Source organism: Convolutriloba macropyga, chromosome 10, assembly GCF_964194025.1.
Source record: "Convolutriloba macropyga chromosome 10, txConMacr16.3, whole genome shotgun sequence".
NCBI lineage: Eukaryota > Metazoa > Xenacoelomorpha > Acoela > Convolutidae > Convolutriloba > Convolutriloba macropyga.
In genome coordinates, this window is record NC_134477.1 from 50445901 (window position 1) to 50463751 (window position 17851).

Consider the following 17851-nt stretch of genomic DNA (forward strand, 5'->3'; position numbering starts at 1 on the left):
CCGATCGCATTAACATGATAGCACACATCCTGCAGAGAATCCCTCGAAAAAAGTGTTGTCGCATCAAAAAAGGGAACGCTATCTTCAAGATCCTGAAATTTTGTTCAAAAGACGTGCGAACAATATCAAAATTATGGCTCAAGTTTTGATGAACAGTTCTATACAGTATAAAATGAGGCCTCATTTGCTTCGTTAATTAACAATTACATAATTGAATACCTATATACAAATCACCAGTAATAGCTTCACTGCCAGAAACGTGCATGTTTGACACATGTCGAGAAGTAGAACGTGTAAATACTGAAGAAGCAGCATTGTACATCTCGTTGTCCACAATAACACTGGCTCCTTGACCTCTCTCCATTCTCCTCATAGGCACTATCATGACCTCATCGTCTCGCATTCTCTCTGAATACGCCCGCTGGTTGTCCTGCCACGCGCAAGTGCCGAAAGCAGTCCCATTTGTAGAAAACTGAAGCAAATTGTCACTCACAGCTAATGCTCAGAAAGGAACTGTTTACAGCCTCATATTAATGAGAACTATAAGTTGTTCCCTGTTTGCCACGGTGAGAAGACTTAGTTATTGTGGGCAAAAAGATGTTCAATCAATTGACGCAGAAAAAGAGTAAACTCAAGAAATCGTTCGTAACCCGACAAGCAGAAATACGGCGAGAAAAGTAGCTATTAATTCGAAATTTAAAAATTTACGGAAACGTGAGCCTTTGATAGTGAGCAAAACATTTAAGGCACAATTAAACGCGAAAAGGAACAGAAAAATGTGGACAAAGGAAAACTCAGGATTTTCTTCTTCGTTTGATGTTAAAATTATCCAAATAAATCATGTTATATTGAATAAATTCAGACTATTCATCACCGGAAAAAATTTTTTGATAAAAACAGTGAGAATAAAATAACACAGAGGACAAAAAAACTATCTAGTTCGCAAATATCTGGTACAATTAGGTGTTTAGTTTGGCGCGCAACTACATCAGATCTAGTTTTATTCTCATTGCCGACTCTTATAATCAAGAACTGTTCCGATTGTATTGAGGCAATTTTTTTTTCAAAACATTTTTTCATTTTTCGACTGACTTTTCGATGACTGACGAAAATGATTTCAAATCCAGGCTCAATTAACGCCAGTCTTATTTACATTAAAATGAGCTCCAATAAACATAGTATATTAGCATTTGAGAATTAGCTAAAGGTTTTAATAGATTATTGCCTCTGGTTCTACGAGTTCCTTAAAAGAACGTTGTGATTTTTGCATGTTTGCCATTTTTGAGGTTCAACATTCTGCTCGACAATGTATCACATTAGCGACATGTCCAATTGACGTCTAAAGAACAACAGAATGCGCAACGTAGACTATTCAACGTCTTTGGTCAATATCTTGTGGTTTTGACGGCACCGAAATCGTTCGCCAGCAAAATTTATCAGAAATTTTAAACTTCACCTATGTTAGTTATTCTTTTTTCAGTCGCTCAAAACATCCTCGATTATGAAAGATCTCAATGACTTCTTTCGAATGCTTGAATTAACCAACTCATTAATTTCATATAGCTAATGGTTTTAATGACTTTCAGATGAAATATTTATAAAAAACAGACAGGAGATTTTTGGATCTTCCCTTTTGAGTTTGGCAACATCTAACTTAGTCTCATTGTCGATAGGTATCAGCAACTTTTTTACTGAACCAAATATTTATTTTTCTGTTGGTCATGTCTTTCGACTGATGTCTTTATGGCTGAGACTATTTGTTTTCTTAAGAATTTTTATGAGTTTTCTATAACGGTCAATATTTAATATTTTTGTCTTCTTCACTTAGTTAAAGTCTTAGTTAAAGTTTTTTATTGGTTTTTATAATACTTTTGTTTCGGAAAAAAAGTTTTTAAAACTTTCTGTTCTGTCCGTATTTATTTTTATTTCTAGTCTATTTATTTTTATTACCTATAATGACTAATAAAGAACCCAATTGGATTCCTAGGGAATTGCAATTTATGCACTTATTGTTTATGTTGAAAGCTTATGCTTCTTAAGACTTCTCAAAAAAACTCGTTTTGAAAAAATCAATTGATTTATTATATTCTTTCTGTCCATAGGTAGCTCAGTCACTGTAAAAGCTTGTCGTATCGTCTTTCAATGAGGAGGTCCCATTGGCGTTCAAAGATTGAATTATTGAATCTATTTAACCTTCTCAGGGAGGAATATATTATCGTTTGTGCTATGACACCACGCCAACTTCTTGTTAATTCAATTGATTTGTTAAAGAAAGTATGCCTTCTTCAATCTTTTTGTATTTGGATGACAAAATTCGGATTAAAATAAAAATGAATTGCATCCTTAAGAGTTTTATGATAACAGTTTTCAACAGCCTGGTCCATTATATATCACGAGGTATAAATGAACCTTTTTTTATAATAACAGTTTTCAAGGGCCTGCTTTACGATAAATCACGAGGTATGAATGAACCTTTTTTGAGTTCTGTTGATACCTAATGGTTTTAATCACTTAGATAATGGTTTTCAAAAATTGAAACTTACTTTTGAACTATTTTTAAAGAAATTATGCCTTTTTTGATCTTTTTGTATTTGCATGACAAAATCTAGATAAATATAAATATGAATTGCGTCCATAAGAGTTTTATAATACCAGTCTTCAATGGCCTGCTCAATAATAAATCCCGAGGTATGAATGAACTTCTTTAACGAGTTCAGTTGATACCTAAAGGTTTCAATCACTTAGATAATGGTTTTCAAAAATCGAAACTTATTTTTGAACTATTTTGAAAGTATGCCTTTTTTGTATTTGCATGACAAAATCTGGATAAATATAAATGTGAATTGCGTCCTCAAGAGTCTTATTATAACAGTTTGAAACGGCCTGCTCAATAATAAATCACCAGGTATAAATGAACCTCTTTAACGAGTTCAGTTGATACCTAATGGTTTTAATAACGTAGATAATGGTTTTCAAAAACTGAAACTTATTTTTGAACTTTTTTACCGTAGCCTTTTTGAATTGTTACGAACTCTCATTAAGGACAGCTCTCATGTCTTTTTGGTAATTAGGCGTTACCTGATGCCAAATTGATTTTGTTATTTGCTTCCACCATCTAAATATAGGCATCGAAATTCGAGTGCAATTAGTGTTCGTTTCATTGGACTTCTACGTTTGTCTTGTCTCCTAGTCTCATTATCGTGAATTTCTATCATCCCTCTAACGCGGCAATATTTTTTCATTTAGTGGTTTGTTGAACAATATGTGAATTTTTGAAGGTTTTTCTATCTCTTCCTCATTTGGTAACCATTTAGTCAAAAACGCGGATTAGCGGGGTCGGAACATTGAGTGCAAAAGCACATTACCGTGCCTCCTTGTTTTTTCTTAAATTTAGATATTTGGATTTCAGCACATGCAGCTGCTGGTTGTCCTCAGTCTCTTTCATAATTTCTAAGTGAAGAGATTTTAATGGTAATTGCGATCAATTTTGATTGCCAAAAGTCAATGTGGTTGCAGCTCTATTTAACTTTCAGTTCTGTTATGTACAAATTTGAGTTTCTAAACTTTTCGGTGACTCATTCAGTTTTATGTTTTCCAAAAATATATATATTTTCTTAAGACAATATTTAAATACCTCCCAGAATTTTACGCCCCCCAGTTACAAATTATATGTTGTTATATAGCACATTGCTATGTAAAAAATAGCACGTGCCCCTGGGGGTAAAAAATATAAGCCCAATAAGCTGGGGGGCAAAACAATAGATTTGCAAAAGGGGGGCTATTCTTCAATAGAATTTAAGCGACCGATTTATTAACCAATCAGAGACGACTAATAACTTTCCACGCATGCGCATACTGTGTTAAACTGAATAAAAAGCGCCGAGCTATGTTTATTAGTCGAATTGAAATACAAAGCAAGAAGAATTTCCGGCTGGCGGGGCGGAGGGTGTACTTCGCGGCGAAAACCGACCCTCGATTTCGAGATTACATCCCAGAGCGCATGAGAGGCATGGCCGTGAACAGCTATCCGCAATTGCGCATAAACTAAAATTCGGCTTTCAAAACTGTAGGCGAACTAATATTGTAGTAAAGTATAGCACAGAAAGGGGGGATTCTAGACTAAGTACCAAGGGGGGCAATTGTTGAAAGATCCATTTACTGAGACAAAATAAAAACAATGGAGGCATCTTGTTTAACGTACATTTGAACAAAGGCAAAGTTTCTTCATTCGTGTACTGAATCGAATTACAATCTATACTCCCAAATGTAGGGATATAAAGGATATTTGTGCTACTTAGAAAATCAAGCAAACATTTTGCTAGCTTTACTCGGCAGTTAGAAACACTTGGTATAGTTCTCACGAAAAGTTCTACTACTTAAAACTTCAATAAAAATTTTTGTAGATCACATTTGAGGTGATATTTTGGTGACCGTACGAATATTCGTGAATGTGCGAGTGGTTAGTCTCATTCTACTCAAATTTCTGTCATAAAAAAATTCTGAGACTTTTTTTTCAAGATTTCTTAAGAAATTTGTTCTATTTTAAATTAACTGCCTCAAATTCATGGATAACAAAATGTCGATTTCAGTTAGAAGAGCAGCACAAATTTATCTTCTCTTCAATCTGTTAAAAAAGAACAACATGATTTATATAGATAGTATCTTTCGTTTGGGCGTATTTATTACGTATCAAGTACGCGTGTAACTTGCGCAATACAATTGATTTTTCAGTACAAGTAAATTAGTCAGTTTGGAGCGAAAACGTAAGAAGGGTAAAAAATACAAAGATTAATTAATTAGAAATTGTGTTTGCTAAAGTGGTAAAGCCTCATTATTATGATTATTATTACCTCAAAGTTGCCTGAGTTGTAATTGGCCGTTAACATCTCACATACTTCAGCTCCATTCCTGTCCAAAACACTGTCATTCTTACCATAATCTGGATACATCGACATGTATAACAGCCTCACGGTAATTCCAAATAAACGGTTCCAAAATAACTGTTCACCCAAAATAACGGTACACTGTAACTCAAAACGCGACAATCATTCAATAACAAAAACGATGGAACCATTTATATCTGCTTTTGTTATCACACAAACCACTCAAAAATTATGCTGTGTGGAAACAAAGTTGATAATGATAATTCATTTAAATTAACATAACTTGATTCAATTTAACATACGATATGAATGATATAGTTACAAGATAACCAGCAGTAAAATTTGGAATGATTTAAACAGGTGAAAGATATCAACATGTTTGGAGGCAACTCAAACAACAAACGTCCACTCAAACGTTCATAGCATTTTTCTTTTTGACATAGAAGAAACAGTACCCAGTATTCAACACCTTAATGTCAAATAAAGTTTTCATCACTGAACACAGAATAGCTAGCACATTTTCAGCTAATTGCTTTCAAGCCGTAATCTGAAAAGAACTTGAACGTCAATGCAACACAAATGTCGTATTACTTTTTTAAAAAGCTTTTCTCTATCTCCGTTGACGTATAAAAGGTTGAAAAAAAGAGGAAATGTATAAGGAAAAATAAAAAGTACGTGGGAGTGCAGTGAAATAGTCTTCTGAATTAGTTGTTCGCTTTATAAAGTAATCTATGGAAAAGGGACAAATTTGTAAGCAGAAGTCGCAGGCTAATTCACAATCCCTATTCACTGTAAAGTAAACATTTCACACTGTTTTGCTTCTTTATTGTCTTTGAAAAAACACCAAATAAATATTGAAAAAAGTACAAAATTTATATGGCTTGTCCTTTTCTCTCATTTCTTTAATTAGCTTAATTGACATCTCAGAAAATACAATATAACATTGTACGCCAGCCCCTATCTACCAAAATGGTCCGTTTTTATTCCACGAAACGTATCTTAATACAGAGGTCGTACATTGTGGAATATTAGGGAATCGGAGAATTTTAATGCATATACCTTTACGAAAAGAAAGCTTAAGAGAAAATGCCAATCTCAGTTAAAAATAAATGCAATCTGCAAAACAACGCACCAAACTAAAGATCACTACACTAGTTAATAAGACAAAAACCATTATAAGTTTATTATAGTTTAACAGTAATGGTTTGGTTATACAAATCTGCATAATTTTATGATAGATAATCGTTGCATTTTGTCTTGAAGCGAGACAATTTTTTACATGTCTCATACCAAAATGAAAGAGCTTCTAACATAATTCTAAATATAGTTTTTGAATTAATCCGGAATTACAGTTATCAGGAGTATTCTCCTCAGAAGAAAACCCTCTCATACTTTACGAAAAATCTAAACCCCCACTTTACTATTTAAATTCATTGTAAGGCCTGGTCCATTTCTGAACCGTCAATTTTTGCAGAATGGCAGTTATTTTTGCTCTAGAAACAACAAGCTATAGCCACCTCAAGGCCTGATTAGTTTTTTTTGTCTAATTCTGATTTCGTGGTCCAGTCCTCTCACAACTACTTTGCAATCCAGCTTTGGCGAGTTGTACTTACTGGCAATGGGGGCAGTTGAGGGAGTTGGTGGCAAGGAGTACCGGGCGCGGGCTGTGCAGTATATGTGTTTGTTGAGAGGATAAAACTTCTCAATACAAAACGACCTTTACGCCTTGTAAATTACAGAGTACCAGAGGATAGAACTACTGCATACTAGAAACACCCAAGAACACACACAAGAAAGCACCAAAGCTTCCAGAACCAATGTACAAAAAATTATAGCCATGAAGAATCTTAGCTAAAAAGCTACAGAATACCAATTCTACTCGTAGAGTCGTAATAACACACAGATTACTGCAAAAATATTTCCATGTTCCAGAAATTAATGAAAGGCATGGCACGAAAAAGGAGCAATTTTCCGGCATCAACAAGCTGATACCTAAAAAGATTTTTTTTGTAATTTTGCTCTGAACGGCTATGGTTGAGTTCAAAACAGGAGCGTCTTCGCTGACAACAAAGTTGAGCCAAAAAATCTAACGGAAGACACAATTAACTTAACAATTTTCTCTTTTATATAGTACTTCCTATGCAAACAAAAAACTCAGAGTAAATTTTCACAATATAGCTGGCAGATTGCCAGAAAATAGCCGCAATAGCTTGGTAGATCTGCAGTCTCAAAATAAACAGTAAAAAAGACAGGACAAAAAATTCGTCTTTTCATTGAAGGCTGATATGTTTTATTTTGATTAAAAATCTGTACAAGTTTTTGCTGCCTCTATTAGCTGCTCTCTAATAACCTTCATTAAGAGTGACACACACCCATTTAACCTAAAAAACTCGCTCCACTAAGAGCCAAAAACGACGTCACGCACGCACTTCAGTTGAAATTGCATGAACGAATGAACAAAAAGCAGATAGCAGATTAGAAGTGGTTGTGACGTCATATGGTCGTAACAAAAATCGCGACGACGAAATAAAAAAACATAGCAAGACAAGTCCTGACGAACAATTCACAGAGTTTTCATTGACGCAACAAAAAACCGGACCTAGAACAGACCATGAGTGAATTTGAAACTTCTAAAGAAAATCAGATAAAAAATAAAAAAAAAACAGTAAATCAATGTCAAAATGCCGCATGTGAAAAAAAAGACTAGCGAGAAATAGATATTTGGTTCAAATAAAAAATAGAGGCCCAGAATGAATTACGAATGGATTGGGAAAACCAATCAGAAACAAATGCGATCCAAAAAATTGAAAAAAAGAGTAAAAAATCAAAGTCAAATTGAGGCATGTGAACAAAAAACCAGTAGCGAGAAAGCGAATTTTTGTTTTCTCTCTTAAACACCGTTTTGTAACTCTACTTTAAAACTAGAGCGAAAATAATTCACGCCTCAAGACCACTCACTTTTGCGCTCCACTTCCTGTTTCGGCGAGACCAAAATCACTACTCCAAATTAACTTCAAAAATCATGAAAATGTGTGAACAGATCTTTTCAAAAAGACAGCGCCCCAATACAATTCAAATGCTTTGAATTGTAAAAACCAAGAGAAGGCCAATAATAACCCCAGTTATCGCTGTGCGGCTATTAAAAAAGAGAAAAACTTCGCTAGAGAGGAACAAAAAAAGAGATCAATCGAAATAGCCACTAAAACAAATTATCGGGTACAATTAGCTGAGAAAAAGTAAAAACTTGGAGGAAAAGCTCAATATGGATAGATTTTTTTCATGGTTAATTTGATTATTATGGTTATGAAAAAAAGTGGCTCGTTTAATTTCCTGACCAATGACTTCACTAAAAAGCAACTAGTCTATACTTTCCGAATTAAACTAATGTATTAATTATTAATGTAAAATAAGAATCAAACTAAGAAAACAACCAACTAATGTCGGACGACTTGGCCGCAAACGACTGGCAACGGGTTGACTTTGGTAATAGCTAGAAGCTCAAGCCAAAGTAGGCTAGTCTCATGGGGTTAGATGCGCTTAAAAGCTTGAAGCGAACAACACGACCAACAAGATTTGTTTGAAAGGAATTTTACCCAAGACATTAAATAAAGCCAAACCAAAATAACAGGATCTAAACATAATCGACTAATGTCAGGCGCAATGCTCTCAAACCACCGGCGCGGTTGGCTTCGGCAGTACCCAACTGGGGCTTAGGGATGCTAGCATTAGGAGGGGGTGCATCGCCAGCTGGAGGATGATGGACGGGAGTTATGGGGGAGGGGGTGGTAGTGACGGGTTAGTGGTGGTGGTGGGGGCGGGACTTAGGGGGAAGGGGGTCGAGATTAACTACAGCCCTTCAAATCATAAATTTGTCTCCTCAAAGTTTCGGTGAATCGCATACATAGAGACTAGCAAGGCACAGGGCTCTGCAAGAGCCGCTCAGCCACTCAATGCCCTCCGGGCTTTACCGCTTATGAGGACAAAAAGAACGGTTTTTCCCGTTTATGAGGACGAAAAGTTAAACGGGTCGGACGAAAAATCTGTCAAGCAGAAAAAAACGCATGAAAAAGACCTCAGGACAAATATAATTGCTACAAACTTTGTCTAAGAGCAATTAAACAATGACTTTCAAAACAAGAAAACCTATTCTGGCCATCTACATTTGTAACATTCAGAGTTGCTCAAAATATCAACAGACAGCATCATGGGAGAGATATATTCTACAAAGCGAAAAGGTAATTGTTAATACTTCTCAAGGACAACCAATGAAGCAATTATTTCGGAAAAAACACAAACAAGAAGTCGTTATTCGCTCAATAGCTTTGCTGCTATTCTGAAAACCATACTAAATTTGATAGTCTTGATTGGTCTGTTAAACGTTACTCCAATTTTGACGTATTTAATTTGAAAATTTAGAATGAGAACCGTTCCGTTCTCACAAATACAAAAATCTCGCGCTTCATTAAGCTGATTTTGAAATCAACATTTATCTTATTCAAACTACAGCTGAGTTATTGATAGAGCTAACTAAAAATTGATCACAAGATTTGCGATGCCAAATGGTGACAAGCTTAGAGAGAACAATCAGATGTTTTCAAAAATCTCCCCTCGCAAAAGGGAGGTCTATTCATGAATAGATTTTAAGTGGGCGATTTATTAACCAACCAGAGACGATCAATAACTTTCCACGTATGCGCATACTATGTTAAACTTAAAGGAATAAAATACGCCTTGCTATGTTAATTAGCCGAATTGGAATACAAAGCAAAAAGAATTTCCAACTGGCAGGTTGGTGGGTGCGTTTCGCCGCGATAAGCGACCCGCGATTTCCGGATTACATCCCAGAGGGCATGAGAGTCATGGCCGTGAACAGCGGTCCGCAAATTGCGCTTAAACTAATATTCGGCTGTCTAGCACAGAAGGGAGGGAATTTTCTACCAGGTAGCAGGGGAGGGGGATTTTTGAAAAGATCCGAGCAATCTAGTATAAATTGTGCATTAGATAAGCTTGACATAGACTAACAAGAAGCTCTACTTACTATCTCATAAAGTGGAACCTAAATCCTATGTATTGGTTCGTTGGGCGATGTGTATAAAAAGTCATATAGCCATGAAAAGTACGGAAGAGTAGCAGTAAATTAAAACTAAGCTGGGACCAATTGCATTATTGTACACCATTCAACGGTTAAATTAAATCTATTAATATAAATTAATCTACAGTTGATTATCGCATCAAATTAATAGTCTATTAGCTCATATCATCAGCAATTTTTGTATAAACAATAAAAATTTGCTTCAACGTAAGAAACTCAAGATGTTCTTTTACCCACGAACTATGGCGTTCCTTAAAAGATCAACATGTTGCCTGTTCTTTCCAATTACAGCCCCCATAAAATACGGTCTGGATATTATGACAAATCAGGCTTGTAAGTAATAGTCTCAATTTGATCAGTCTCGTAATATTATTGTAGGGATCGGTCTCCTTAATAGGGGGCTAAACTTGGGAAGACTATAATTTAAATTTCGGTAGTTGGCACCAACAATTATATTTCAGCAACAATTGATAATTTGGCTTTCAATCGATCGGAAAATGAAAACAGCCTTTTAAAGGCAATCAGTTATTAAGCGATTCATTACTCTTTTGCAAATAAATTACTTTTATCTAGATAGCACTCCTTGCAAATAGATTGAAATTTTTTGCACCAACTTCAACGAAAATATCAACATAAAAGGTGGCATGAGATTCGATCATTTGAAAACAGCTAGGAAGAAAATGGATAAAAAGTACACTTCATGAGAGGAAAAATAAATTGTTTCAGTAAGAGCACGTAAACAATGTGAACCTTAAAATGGGGAATGAGGATGTTATTCTTACACACATGATACTTATATGTTGCTATCATCGAATTAATTCTGATGCGTTAACATATGATGGTAATTTTTTATCCAGAAAAAGTTTAATTAAAATTTGGTGATTTTGGTTTATTTGGTATAATATTAGGTTATCTATCTGACAAGGCGTTTTATTTCTAAATGTTCAAGCATTTCGTTGGATTATTTCATATGCAATTACATTTCTCAACAAAAAAATTTAAATAAAAAATGACAATTAATAGTAAAAATAATAATAGCATGTCTTTGATGTATGATGTTTATCACCATCTATCTCTGCAGCTCAATTATTTTAAAAAAAACTTGTATAGCAATCATTGAGCAGGAAACAACGTTTTTAGAGCACTCGCGCTCGGAATAGCACTCAGCATTGAAAAGCCTTTATTAGAAACGAAATGCGCGAACAAATCGTTCTTCGAATAGCTTAGCACTTAGCCGGAGCACCGGAATAGCATCTTAGATAAAAACAAGCAAGATAAGAGGGTTATCACAGTTATTCCTTACTAACACTTAGTTGTTCCGACCCACTTCAGATCTAGAACACGTTTTAAATTTACGTAGACTGCTCAATTGCCCTGCTCGTAAATTGATATTTGCAACTCATGATACAGGCGAAATAAACAAATTTTAATCGTTTTAAGCGAGAGCTCTTCGACAAAAGACAGAACTGCAGATAAAATTCGCAAATCTAAAAATGGAAAGTAATGAAAAACCAAAAACCACAAGCGACGATTACTGGAGACAAGAGTATGTCCTTGTAAACAACTTCAGAAGAGCGATGACAGTAACCTAAAACAGATGAACAAGGTAGTAGAGCAAAAACATCTCAAAATCACCTCAGCCAATCACCTCACCCATCAGCAGCAAGACGACCAAAAATTTGACAACTGTTAAAGGAAACAGCACCATCCTATCAGTTCAGGTATTAAGTATACCAACAGAAGAAAAAACTGTGGAAGTGGTCAATGTAGTCGACGACGGGAAAAGTGCAGTCCGAAGCCCCACCAGAATTCACTCAATAGAAGTATTGCAGCAAGAAACATTTTCATTCCTTCCACCTTTAAAGACCACCTTTAAGTAGGCTTGAGATAAAAAAAAACTTTGACCTGCATATCTCCCTTTGCAATTCACTTTTTATTAAAAAACGTTTATCGCCTTTAGCGATTTTTTTTGCACGCATCGAACTCCATTTGCGATCATTTATACACGACCAACCTGATAGCCTTTTGCGTTTTCCTTTATACACCCGGACAGCTTCGTCTCATCTTCAACAGCATCGAACAGTCCATGTACCCAACGTATAGTAAAACTGGGCTGCATTCACCAAAGCTAACTGACATCAACAAAAACTTCTGTGAACTGTTAATACAAAACTTTAACGAATAGCCGATTCTTTAATGGTCAAAAAAATTATACACGATGCAGCAAGTTTTCTTCTTTTTTCTGTTAAAAATAGGGGAGAGCTGTAGTATAAGAACTGCTAGAAATGAACGGATAATTAATCCCACATATCAACCGCATACTTTAAAGCAATAATTACCACTACTTTTAGCAACCACCAAACAAATTAACGCGAACTTAGGCAAACAATATATTAACAATTGAGCCTTTACTTTCTAATTATTAAACGTCTCAGTTTAGGCCTGGATTTTATAGGACCACTCTTAAACTGGAACAAGATCTAGATTCATCTAGGCACTGCAAAGACTGCTCAATTTCTCTGCTCTTAAATTGACATTTGTAACCCAAGACACGGGCAAAAAATCAAAACATTCTAAGATCCCATACAGCACAATGACCAGCAAATCAACACTTCAAAGTGTGCTAATCACAACTCCCCATCATCAAATCGCCAACATGAAACAGTCCTCTACATGAACAACCTACCGTCCGCACGAACAATCGTCAACAGCAAACACACCCACTTCAAATTTGGAATGAACAACTAAAAAAATCAGCTCCTCTTTCTGCGCCCATAAACTCACAATGGACATCTTCCTCAACCTCCAGCCAGTAAGACCCTAGGGATAACAGAAAAGTAAATAGTAAAAGCCTAAAACCAATTCTCAAAAACTAACATGCAAAAAAATTCCGGAAAATGGCCAATATAGTTTATCTTCTAACGGAACAAATACGCCCTCAGTACAAACTACAATAAATTCACGATTTCGGAAAGTATGAATGTGAGAAAGGATACGACAAAAAAAGATTGCTTTATGAAAACTAGTGAGCTACTTCTTGTGAAACAATTCTGCTTAAAGAGCGAACTAACGCGCGGAGGATAAAGAATTGAGATCAAGAACCATATATACACAAAAATCAGAAATCATCAGCTGGATATTTTTAATAACGTACCTTACGATGCGATAACCACAATTCCCTCTTCAGAGGGCCATCACGGCGAAATGTCAAGGGGAACATTGATAACCGAGAAACCGTTTTAGGCAACAGCTCGTCGACAAAGAAACAGAACTGCAAGAATTGCATAAAAATTCCAGATTCTAAAACAGGAAAGTAATAAAAAACAAAACACCACCAGCGGCGATTACTGGAGACGTCAATATGTCCTTATGAAACAACTTCAAAAGACGAATAACAGTAACCTAAAACACAAGAACAAGGTATTTAAAAAAATCAATTCTATCACCTCAGCCATCACTTCGAAATCACGTTACATATCAAAGGCTGGATGTTCAAAATAAAAAGCTTACTTAAAATGTTTAAGCGCTAAATTGTGAAAAAGAGAATTTTGAATTTCAAGAAAACACAAAGAAGTTAACGCGGAAAAACCCATAATACAGCCATCAGAATTCTTTCCATAGCGGTAATTGAGCAAAAACATTTTTCACTCTACCCATCTTTTGTTTCCGCCTTCTTGTGTCACTTGAGATGAAATTTTCGACCTGCATATCGCCTTTTTAAAAGTTCGTGTTATTATAACATGTATATCGCCCTTTGTGATTCTTTTTGTACGGATCGAACTCTATCGCCGTCTGCTATCACTTTTACATACGACCAACCTTATAGCCTTTATACATCTGGGCAGCTCCCTCTCACCTCCAACAGCATCGCACAGTCCATCCATCTAACTCCAACTAAAACTGGGCTGCCTTTGCCAAAGCTCCAACTGACATCAAAGATATAAATTTCTGTTAACTGTTGATACAAAACTTCTAATAAAAGCCAATTCTTTTTGTGTTAAAATTATTTACGATGCAGTATGTTTTTCTCTCTTTTTTTTTCTAATAAAAATCGGGGCAAGCAGTAGCATTAGAGCTGCTAGAAATGAACAGATAATTAATCCCGCATATCGAATGCATATTTTAAAGCGTTAATTACTACTACTATTAGTACCCGCCAAACAAATTAACGCGCGCTTAGGTTAACAACATAAATTTGCAGCCTTTACTTTCAAATTAAAAAACGAGCCTCAGTTCGAGCCTGCATTATCCAGGACCGCTTTTAAACAGGAACAAGAACTAGATTTACGTAGTCGGCAAAAAGATTGCTCAACTTTTCTGCCCTTCAACTGACACTTGCAAATCAGGGAAACTAAGACCATGCAGGTGGATCAGGATGAAAGGAATAAATTCACCCACAAACTTCAAGGTGAGGTAGTTTTTAAGAGCGGAAGGGGAAAAAAGACAGCTACATGATTATGAAACCGGCTCAAAGGCTCATGCTTTTAAATATTTTTTTCAGCAAAAACAATTACAAAAAGTTGAAATGAGCAGAATAAATTCTCTCGGCAAAAGGAATAAATTTTTCGGCCAAAAGGAAAATCAGGAATTCGTTTCAATATGAACCTAAATGTGGTTTTCCGGCCCCTACCGGACAATGCATCACTGATAATATTGAGGAAAGAAGCGCGATGAGATTGATTATTGTTCCGAATCACGTTCGCACACCACGGTCGTTCCTTTTTGCTCAAAAACACATTAAAATTCAGTAACAAAATAACTGTTTAAACTATTTCCATTATTAAACAAGTCTATTTCAAGTCTTTTCTTGCTCACGGAAAAAATTATTTAATCTTCTACACAGCAGCTCAACCTTAGTTCACTGTTAATTAATAAGCGTATATATTTATACTCATCTTTTGATTAAAATTTTCAATTTTTGCCGATCGACATATTCATCGTACAGAGTTTTCAGTAAAGTATCAAAGTAAAAATCATCTTTTGATAAGAATTTTCAATTTTTGCCGATTGACATATTCATCGTACAGAGTTTTCAATAAAGTATCAAAGTATCATCAAAGCCTGTCGATCGTAGCATTTCAAATATAATTTTTTGAATTCCGTTTTTCCGAAGATTCATGAGCGCTTAAAGATTAGTGACCTTTAAAGCTGTCTTCCGTTGTTTAGTTCACAATTTGTTCCTAAGTAAGTTTTACCAGCATGTCAGCGGTTTCCCAACAATTTAAATCGATATTAAAATGCAGCATTTGCTTTTGATGTAATTCGGTTTTCGTTTATCAACATAACCTATTACGCAATTATTTGGAACAATTCAGTTTTTAAACAGCCAGTTATAGCAAGACAGTTTAGGTCTCATGGTTGGTTCTGGCGATGAAAAATATTTCGCAAAGTATTTTGGGTGTCCTTTTTCAATTTTTTTTTTGTGTTATTCGTCCCAATTACAAGCAACGTCGTTTTAATACAAAAGTTCAATTAATAGAAGGTCCCATTTATGTTAATAGGTTCCAGTTAATACATTGTGTTTTCCGAGTAAAACTCGCGGTTCTTTGGCTCAGACAAAAGCATTTTAGTACGTTTATTGAAGTCTCAATTTTTCCTGCATTTGATGTTCATCTTGTGCCCCTATGACTGAATTTAATTAATCTAATTCGGTATCTAAGGCGTTATTAGAGAAACTATCTAATGCTTTAAGTTGATACACTGGTTATTCCCCAATAAAAATCGATAAGTATCCAAAATTCATCACCTATTTTTGATATTGAAAATTTGGCTACATTAGCTATTTCGGTAACATTTGGAAGATTTTTGGTTTTAATGTCAATCAGCAATAGAAACAATAATTATGGCCTGGCTTTGGATTTTTAGAATTCAAAAATTATTCGGTCTGTAATGGGGCGATTTAAAAAAAATACTTCGGCCTTTTTTTGTTAATTACAGACGAAAATGATTTCAAATCCAAATCAAACTCAATTACAAACGAGTTAAACTTATTTGCAACTGCACACTAATGAAAACACAAGACAATTACAGCCAAAGGCATACGTTTTTTTTGTTATTTTGTAGTCTTGACTTATGTTTCACTATTGACGTCCAAATGGCTTCCTAGGCTCTAACGAAAAAAACTGATGTACTATTTCCAAAGCAGTAACAAAACAAAAACCGACCAATATCGGAAAAAAACGCTCAAATGACAGGCGGGGCAATTCAGTTCATGGGCTGTAGCCTAGACAATTTTATCGGATCTTTTCCAATTCCTCCCCGTACATTATGCTCCCCCCAGTAACAGCACGTGCCATTACATGTTAGATCTTTATGTCAAAAAATTGTTTGTGCGTCTGAGGGGAGCAAATGATATGCACCCACTAATCTGTGGGGGCACAAACAAAAAAGATCAATTTTTCTTAATGGGTGGAAAAACCAAGTTCGAACACCGACCTCCTGAATCAAATTCTGTCATTGACAACTCGGCTATTGGGACCTTGTCATCTTGTCTCTGACAATCGGTTTTGTTTGAACATGAAACTTTATTTCAGAGTGAGAGCAACTGAAATCACTCAAAATCAAAAATAAATGCTTGAAAAAGTCACAGAATGCTTGATGAAGTCAAAGATAATACTAGAAAACCGCAAAAACTGTCGAGAAAAAAAAATTGCATGAAAAAGACACACATGTTTACAGTAATTGCTTCTCAATCCAGAGCAAATATTTTAAAAAATTTTTAGTTGAAATCTTATGGTTGTTATGACTTATGGTTTTAAAAATGTTCAAAAAAATATTACCTATTACTGTCAGGCGAATTGCTCTCAATTCGACAGGCGAGCGGTTGGCTTCGTCAAAAGCTAACACGGTTTAGTGATGCTAGCTTTAGCTTAATTGAAGGGGCGTCAGGTGAGCGCAGCGGGGGCGGGAGAGGTGCACCTGGGAGAGGCAGATGGGCGTCACGGTGGGAGGATGGTCTTTGGCTGCACGGGGCCCTTCCGTCCTGCACAATGTGCAAGGGTGGGGATGGGAGGTGGGTGGCTATGCAAATGGGGGTAGGCAGTCAACCCTTAAGAACCGCCCTGCACACACCATAAGTATAAATCTCCAAAACATTTTCTGTGAATCGCATACTTGGAGATTAATGAGCTGAAAGACTCTTAGAGAACTTAATGCCCACTGGGCGCCACCTGTTTAACCCGTTTTTAGGGACAAAAAGTCCATTGGATCAGACGAATAACCGATCAAGCAAAAAATCGCATAATAAAAAGACCAACAGGACTAATATAATTGCAACTAACTTCGTTTGAGAGCAATTAATATTAGTTTTTGGATCTAATCCGTTTGTGCCCACCATTAGGTTATGCACTCCCCAGTTACAGAGCACGTGCCATTACATAATAAATCATTTGGTAAAAATATGGCATTTGCGTCTGGGGGGTGCAAATAATATGCACCCATTAAGCTGGGGGCACAAAAGGAAAAGATCCTTGTTTTTTCCTGAGATTTGCCACTTTTAACCTTTTTTCAGCTACCTTATAGTGTAAACTTAGCAACGCGAGAGGACGTAGTCTCTTCCAAGTGAATCAGAATATAGTCTTCATTCCGTTTTCATTATAAATAATGGTTTTTTGGCGTCGAAAATACGATCGTCCATAACTTTTTTTTTTAATTTTCGCCGTTTTCCATTTTTGAGGTTCTCTTTTGGGTCTTTTCCGATCATCACATTAATAGTACATTAAAGATAAGTAAAAAAACGCATTAATGGTATTAATGGAAGTGCATTAGCATTAAAATCCCATTTTCAGTTCTAAATACTCCCTAACTCGCTGGGCAAACGTGTCAAATCTCATTAAAACAATCAAAATTGTAGAGAATAACATCCCACCAACACAAA

The 17851-nt window shown here is 35.7% G+C and overlaps 2 protein-coding genes across 4 annotated transcripts in view; both read right to left on the bottom strand.

The window, feature by feature from the left end:
* The window catches only part of LOC142348187 (uncharacterized), a 55351-nt gene extending 49488 nt beyond the window's left edge, over nucleotides 1–5863 (bottom strand). Inside the window, exons 1-2 of one of the 2 annotated variants that reach the window (XM_075399431.1) lie at nucleotides 4851–5863; nucleotides 235–472 (exon numbers count right to left, since the gene is read on the bottom strand). In XM_075399431.1, the coding sequence (XP_075255546.1) occupies nucleotides 235–472; nucleotides 4851–4955 (343 nt within the window). In that variant the 5' untranslated portion in view covers nucleotides 4956–5863. Of the gene's footprint in view, nucleotides 1–219; nucleotides 473–4850 lie in introns of both variants that reach the window. The other variant, XM_075399430.1, reaches the window with a different exon arrangement.
* The window catches only part of LOC142348656 (large ribosomal subunit protein mL54-like), a 285508-nt gene that overhangs the window by 73281 nt on the left and 194376 nt on the right, over nucleotides 1–17851 (bottom strand). The gene's annotated exons all lie outside the window — the stretch shown is intronic.